The sequence below is a fragment of the Nanorana parkeri genome, unplaced genomic scaffold, assembly GCF_000935625.1.
Source record: "Nanorana parkeri isolate BGI_ZX_2015 unplaced genomic scaffold, ASM93562v1 scaffold1634, whole genome shotgun sequence".
Taxonomy (NCBI): domain Eukaryota; kingdom Metazoa; phylum Chordata; class Amphibia; order Anura; family Dicroglossidae; genus Nanorana; species Nanorana parkeri.
Window position 1 is genome coordinate 329,396 of NW_017307902.1, and position 8,348 is coordinate 337,743.

General features: G+C 49.0%; 1 protein-coding gene across 1 annotated transcript; it reads left to right on the forward strand.

Annotated features, from left to right (window-relative positions):
• The first annotated feature begins 2,364 nt into the window (after window positions 1-2,364).
• Window positions 2,365-7,038, forward strand: LOC108799120 (zinc finger protein 2-like). Its single transcript, XM_018570943.1, has 7 exons — window positions 2,365-2,374; window positions 3,870-3,913; window positions 4,269-4,361; window positions 4,457-4,591; window positions 5,225-5,434; window positions 5,590-5,725; window positions 5,978-7,038. Exons 1-7 carry the CDS (start codon window positions 2,365-2,367, stop codon window positions 7,036-7,038), a joined length of 1,689 nt encoding a protein of 562 aa, XP_018426445.1.
• Window positions 7,039-8,348: the final 1,310 nt, after the last annotated feature.

The following is an 8,348-nucleotide window of genomic DNA, read 5'->3' on the forward strand; positions in this document are numbered from 1 at the left end:
TAACAGAAGAATATATTGTGGGTCACCTGTGCTGGTCTCTGTAGGCGTGTCCTCCTCTATGGATGTCCTCATCATCCCGGCCTCCTCCGTATATCGCTGATCATCCCTCACATACGTCTCTTCTACTTCACCCTCAACTTTCATCTTCATCAGATCTTCACCCTAAACCAACAGAACGGCAGAAAGTCTCATCTGTGACATAGAAGTATTTATGATGTGACATCACATAGAAGATCTCATCTTGTAGAGTCCACACGTCATCTCCACATGTCAGAGCGTTCCATCACTTTATGTTCCCGCCCCCCAACTCCACCCACCTGATCATGGTGGGGGACGGTGAGATGTTCCTGGGTGGGATCCCGGGAATACAGAGGGCGGGGACATCTCTCTGCTGGGTTCCTCTTACTATGTGGCTTCATCATATTCTTGTGTCCTTCAGAAAGCTCCTCCATCACCCCGTACTCCTCATCCTCCTCTTTATACTCTTCTTTAACAACAATATTATAATCTCCGAGGTTTCCATTCTGGATATAATAAAACATTCATTGTAACAAACAAACTTGTGTATAAATCATAACTATCAGTGATTGTCCATCGCCTACCTGATCATGGTGGGGGAGGGTGAGATCCTCCTGGGTGGGGTCCCGGGAATACAGGGGGCGGGGACATCTCTCATGGTGGGGGACGGTGAGATCTTCCTGGGTGGAGTCCCGGGAATACAGAGGGCGGGGACATCTCTCTGGTGGGTTCCTCTTACTGGATCCATCTGTAGGAAACACACACACTGACTGAATACATTGTTTCTATGTGTGTATCAGATGATGGGGGATGTAGGCGGAGCCTCCGTACTGCTCTCTCCTCTTACCCGGTGATGTGAGGGGCGGGGCATTCTCCATCACCACGTCCTTGTAGAGATCCCGGTGTCCTTCTAGATACTCCCACTCCTCCATGGAGAGATAGACAGAGACATCCTGACACCTTATAGGAACCTGACACACACAATGATACCGTCACCACCCAGACACGCCCCTTGTCTGTTCCTGGATCATGTCCCAGAATCCCCGGCACCGCTCACCTCTCCCGTCACCACCCAGACACGCCCCTTGTCTGTTCCTGGATCATGTCCCAGAATCCCCGGCACCGCCCACCTCTCCCGTCACCACCCAGACACGCCCCTTGTCTGTTCCTGGATCATGTCCCAGAATCCCCGGCACCGCTCACCTCTCCCGTCACCACCCAGACACGCCCCTTGTCTGTTCCTGGATCATGTCCCAGAATCCCCGGCACCGCTCACCTCTCCCGTCAGCAGCTCCATCATCTTCTTGGTGACTTCTAGAACCTTCTCCATGTTGGGTCTCTCGGGTTTTAGGGAGTCACATGGAGGCACTGTGATGGTCACATGATCACCAGACCTCAGAAGAGGAAAACTCTGGATGGAGAAACCAATAGGAACATCATGTTAGACTCCCAGAATCCTCCTCACCTCTCCGGTCAGGTCATGTGACCTCCCAGAATCCTCCTCACCCCTCCGGTCAGGTCATGTGACCTCCCAGAATCCTCCTCACCTCTCCGGTCAGCAGGTAGATGATCTCCAGGGTGAGGTTTAGTATCCTCCCGGTCATGTGACTCCGGTCCTCCTCCATCCTCATTGATGCGGTCATGTGATCTCTGGAGTTCTCCCTGTAGAGGGATGGAGGAGAATGATGTGGAGTACCGGGTGTATGATATCAGGATGGGGATATGAGGGGTTAATAGGTGGGCTGCCCCCAGTGGGATTTGTCTCATGTAGATTGGGTTTAATAAATCATCTGTCCAGGACTAGATGGGACACAAGCTGTTCACACGGCATTCCCACCACTAGATGGGACTGAGGGGTATCAGAGTTTCCGAATTATTACTTCCTCTGCTGCCAGTTCCAGCAATGTCTCCTCTCTACTTCCTTCAGACAAACCTCTCACCTGGAACTTCCTATTTATAGGTGACATCACTTCATGTCCACTTTCCATAGAGACTTCCTGTCTGGGTATAGGTGAGATCACCACCTTGTGGAGCTCAGAGGAACTGCAGCCCAGAGAAACCTCTCATAGTGTGAACATGGCCTTGTTTTCTGGACAGTCCCGGGATTTGGGCTTCTTTCCTAGGTTGTCCTCATCCTGCAGGTTCTAGAACAGTGGAAGTCTCTGGGTTCCATCACCGGGGACTGTTAATAATTATATTTCTATAGTTCTTTCCTCCCCCCGAGCTCTTATCCGGTTGGTGTTGGGATTTTTGGAGAATGATTCCTCAGGTGTTCCTATAAGTCTTGGCCAATAGACGTGTCTTCCATCCGATGAGAAAACATCCAGAGAGAGTGTTTCCGGCACAATGGCCGGTGGTGAGTTCCATAGTGTGGGTGCCGAAGGACAGAATACTTCATATAGAAAAGATTTCAGGTCTACTCCGGACACAAGGTGTTGTCCCTTCAATGTTCAAGAGATCCTCCTGCTGGACTAACCCGGTCCATCCTCTAGTTACAACCGGAGAATTACAAGTTGAGGTTTGTCCAACCGCCTACTCCGGGCCTAGACATGTCATCCTCATCCCGATAATTTACACCGATCCGTGCCGACCTCTCGATAACACCTTTCATCTCTGATACCCATAACATCTCAGTCCAGCTCACAACCAACTATAGATCAGATCCCTACTCCTCAGCCTTCTGTTCCTGTTCATACGAGTTGTACAGCTCCGGTAACTAGTCAACTGAACTTCCAATCCACGGCCCCATTACCAATGTCAGCCCATCAGAAGCCTTATCCTGACCCGGCCACCATGAACCCTTCACCCTGCCAATTCTCCCACCAACAAAATGGCCTGATCCGTTTCCAGCAATTCCCCCAGGCCACCCATTCCACCACTGCCTGTGCCTTCTATGGATGAATGGGGCATCACGGGGCTAACAAAGCCACATGAGAAGGTTTTCATCAAGATAGATAAGTAGCCGAAATCCCTCCACTGATCCCTATCAGTCATATATGTCTATCCCGCTCGGTGGGGTGGAGATGACCCGTCTATACAGAACACACAGAGCACAAGGCCGTGTTAACAATGCGAGAGGTTCCTCAGGGCTGCAGTTCCTCTGAGCTCCACAAGGTGCTGATCTCACCCATACCCAGACAGGAAGTCTCTATGGAAAACGGACAGGAAGTGATGTCAGATAGAGACAGGAAGTTCCAGGTGAGAGGTGAGTCAGGAGGAAGCAGAGAGGAGACATTGCTGGAACTGGCAGCAGAGGAGGTAATAAGATATTATTTATATTTACACCCAGTAACCCCCCCATCATGTCCGTCCTCCTCCTCCATAGTCACAAAAAAATAGTCATCCTAAAAAAATTGTGATTTCACATCTACTTAGGATTTCCCCCAATTTGTTGGGCCGCCTAAGCGATTGCCTATTCGCGGTTTCAAAATCGATGACTACCCGCTTCCTCAATCTGAACCTCTCTAAGACTTTAGTCCTCGTGTTTCCTCCCCCTAAGGTTGCCCCCCATGTCCATCTCTCTTCAGGTTGATGGAGTTACCATTTCCTCCACTCCGCAGGCACGTTGCCTTGAATCTGACCTCTCCTCTTCCCCTCACATTCACTCCATCACCAAGTCGTATCTTTTTCATCTGAAGAACATTTCTCGAATTTCCATCTTCTCACCGAGGAAACCACCAAAAAGCTCGTCCACGCGCTAATCATTTCCCAGACGTGACTACTGCGACCTTCTTCTCATCGGCCTGAAACGTGCCCTGGTTGCCCACCTTCAGTCCATCTACCTTCCCTCCCGCTACTCTCCCACATCACACCCTCTGTCATTCTCGTCACTGGCTTCCTGTTTCTTCTAGGAGACACTTCTAAACTTCTCAGCCTCACCTACAAAGCTCTCCACGTAACCACGCACCGGCCTACATCTCATCCCTAATTGGAAGATATCCTCCAAATCGGCCCCTTCGTTCCACAAATGACCTGAGTCCATCCTGCCCACTCACCCGTAAATCCAACTCTCGTCTACAGGACCTCACCAGGGCTGCCCCCACATTATGGAATTCTCTCCCACGTCACATCCGGCTCTCACCAGCCCTTCATATACTGTTATGGTGAAGATAGGTCGATGATATTTTCATGGTGTGGACAACAGAACTGCAGACTCCGAACTCATCCTTCCCACCTGAATTTCAACAACTAACACAATCCGGATCATTCTCTGATATCAATGTTATCCGTCTACAGGGAGACCTTCATAGAGGAATGCACCAATGATGGAGGAGGACCGGAGTCACATGACCGAGAAGATTCTAAACCTCACCCTGGAGATCATCTACCTGCTGACCGGAGAGGTGAGGAGGATTCTGGGAGGTCACATGACCTGACCGGAGGGGTGAGGAGGATTCTGGGATTCTAACACGATGTTCCTATTGGTTCCTCCATCCAGAGTTTTCCTCTTCTGAAGTCTGGTGATCATGTGACCATCACAGTGCCCCCATGTGACTCCCTAAAACCCGAGAGACCCAACATGGAGAAGATTCTAGAAGTCACCAAGAAGATGATGGAGCTGCTGATGGGAGAGGTGAGCGGTGCCGGGAATTCTGGGACATGATCCAGGAACAGACAAGGGGTGTGTCTGGGTGGTGACGGGGGAGGTGAGAAGTGACGGGAATTCTGGGACATGATCCGGGAACAGACAAGGGGCGTGTCTGGGTGGTGACGGGAGAGGTGAGCGGTGCCGGGGATTCTGGGACATGATCCAGGAACAGACAAGGGGCGTGTCTGGGTGGTGACGGTATCATTGTGTGTGTCAGGTTCCTATAAGGTGTCAGGATGTCTCTGTCTATCTCTCCATGGAGGAGTGGGAGTATCTAGAAGGACACCGGGATCTCTACAAGGACGTGGTGATGGAGAATGCCCCGCCCCTCACATCACCGGGTAAGAGGAGAGAGCAGTACGGAGGCTCCGCCTACATCCCCCATCATCTGATACACACATAGAAACAATGTATTCAGTCAGTGTGTGTGTTTCCTACAGATGGATCCAGTAAGAGGAACCCACCAGAGAGATGTCCCCGCCCCCTGTATTCCCAGGACTCCACCCAGGAAGATCTCACCATCCCCCACCATGATCAGGTAGATGATGGACAATCTCTGATAAATATGATTTATATACAAGCGTGTTTGTTATAATTAATATTTTATTATATATTTAGAGTGGAGACCTCGGGGATTATAACATTGTTGTAAAAAAAGAGCCTACAGAGGAAGATGGGGAGTACGGGGTGATGAAGGAGCTTAGTGAGGGACACATGGACATTATGATGGAGCCGCCTAGTAAGAGGAACCCACCAGAGAGATGTCCCCGCCCTCTGTATTCCCGGGATCCCACCCAGGAAGATCTCACCATCCCCCGCCATGATCAGGTGGGTGGAGTTGAGGGGCGGGAACATAAAGTGATGGAACGCTCTGACATGTGGAGATGACGTGTGGACTCTACAAGATGAGATCTTCTATGTGATGTCACATCATAAATACTTCTATGTCACAGATGAGACTTTCTGCCGTTCTGTTGGTTTAGGGTGAAGATCTGATGAAGATGAAAGTTGAGGGTGAAGTAGAAGAGACGTATGTGAGGGATGATCAGCGATATACGGAGGAGGCCGGGATGATGAGGACATCCATAGAGGAGGACACGCCTACAGAGATCAGCACAGGTGGGTCATTATATGTTCTTCTGTTATTGGTCCAGAGTAGGGCGGAGCTGAGTGATATCAGCTCATAATAAGTTGGCAATGGTCCCCTCAAAGAAGTCCAAAGACCCTTTGACTGAAGAGGGGAGGAGTCCCGGCTGGTTGGGACCTCCTCATAGAACATCTGCTCCCTCAGACCTCCTGATCCAGATGGAATGTTGAGTGAAGTCATCTAACCCTCTCATATCTCTCCATCATGTGTTTCTATGTTTCCAGGACACGCCATGGAGGAACCCTCAAAGGATCGTCTGACTTTATCTCCAGGTTGTAAGATGGAAGATGAGGACATCACAGCAGATTGTGCGGGAGAAGAGACAATGAGCTCAGCTATGGATGGTGGACTTCACAGTGTGGATAGACCATGGAATCCCTCTGACTCTGAGCGGCCTCGTCCTGTGGGGGATGGGGCCGGAATTCAAGGGGAGAAGACATTTTCCTGTCCTGAGTGTGGGGAAGGTTTTAGCTCTGAATTAAGTCTTACTGTGCATCAGAGATCTCACACGGGTGAGAAGCTTCACACCTGTCCTCAGTGTGGGAAAAGTTTTTTTTATAAATCAGCACTTGTCATCCATTACAGATCCCACACAGGGGAGAAGCCGTTTTCCTGTCTTGAGTGTGGGAAATGCTTTCATCAGAAATCACACCTTGTTACACATCAAAAAACTCACACAGGGGAGAAGCCGTATTCTTGCCCTGAGTGTGGGAAATGCTTTTACCAGAAATCACACCTGGTAACACATGAAAGATCTCACACAGGTGAGAAGCCATATTCCTGTTCGCAGTGTGGAAAATGTTTTTCACGGATGTTCAGTGTTACTGAACATCAGATATGCCACACGGGTGAAAAACCGTTTTCCTGCCTTGAGTGTGGGAAATGTTATACACGGAAATCAGACGTTCTTGTACATCAAAGATCCCACACAGGGGAGAAGCCATACTCTTGTCCTGAGTGTGGGAAAGGTTTTTCAAAGAAATCCCATCTTAACATACATCATAGATCTCACACGGGGGAGAAACCCTATTCTTGTGCTCAGTGTGGAAAAGGTTTTTCACAGAAGTCCAATCTTAAAAAACATCAGATAAGCCACAAGGGTGAAAAGCTGTTTTCCTGCCCCGAGTGTGGGAAAAGTTATCTACGGAAAGCAGAACTTATTGTACATCAACGATCTCACACAGGGGAGAAACAGTATTGCTGTCCAGAGTGTGGGAAAGGTTTTTTGCAGAAGTTTTGTCTTACCAAGCATCAGAGATCCCACACAACCCTTAAGGTGTCTTAGTGCCCCACGTTCGGGAAAAGTCTTCCTCATGAGTCATCAGAGATCTGACGCCGGGAAGAAGCACACCTTGATATACACCTCCAGTAAACACCCGGCTGAGCTCTCCTCTGATCTTTATAAGGAAATCAGACTTCCTGTGGCGGTCGGGCGAGCCGCCTGCTGGCTGAAAGTGGTAAATATGAGATTTGTAGATTTCATTTTATTGAAGTTTATTTTCTTAGTATGAAATCAACGACCAAAAAATAAAATATTTTCTTCCTTCTGCGATTCTTCAGATTTATATTATTACATTTTTTAACTTTTATTCCTCTTCTGACATCACAAGTGAAGCATTTTTAGACCTTTTATGGTCTTATTGGCGCAGCCGACTCTCCCCCTGCTCATAAATGTGGCAAAGGGGGAAGATACCACTATCTCCTGGTATGGGGTCAGCTGTAGCTTGACTCTGCTGATCCTCTGCCTGTCCTGACTCGGCTGATCCTCTGCCTGTCCTGACTCCGCTGATCCTCTGCCTGTCCTGACTCTGCTGATCCTCTGCCTGTCCTGACTCTGCTGATCCTCTGCCTGTCCTGACTCGATGAATGCGCGGTAAGCCGCCATTCATCGATAGGGCTGATCGCATGCCATCAGAAGAGACCGCATTGGCTGATCTGATAGGTTGGCTGGTCTGACAGAACACTGGCCTTGTGACGGCTCTGAGCCACAGCAGGAAGCCCGGCGTCACTGATCACAGGAACGTTCCTCAGGAGATGACACCACCCTCTGGTATCAGGGTCTTCTGATTCGGGGCTTTTATTAACCCCTTCATGACTGAGGCCCTTTTTTCATTTTTTGCACCCGTGTTATATTCCACATTTTAGGCCTGAAAATGACGTAAAACCCCCCACACATGAGATATTTTCCGAATGCCGAGACCCTATAGAATAAAATGGCGGTAGTTGAAAATTTTTATGTTGCGCAATATTAGCGCAACTCCTTATTAAACCCCAAAATTTAGTGACAAATTTAATTAAATGCCCCAAAACACAACAAATTACCCATTTTTTTAATGAAATATAAAAGACGAGGTTACAACGAGTAAAACGATACCCAACATGCCCCGGTTACAGATTGCGTGCGACCGTGAAACGGCGAAAAACTGCAGTACCCTAAAAAGTCAATAAAAGACGCTTTAAAAGCCCCCACACAGGTCATCAATTTAGAGAAACCCCAAAATACTGGCCCTAGAATTATTGCTCTCACTCCGGCGTGCGCGGCGATACCCAACATGTGTAGCGCGTTCGTCGTTTTCATGCGTAGGCGCACCCGAC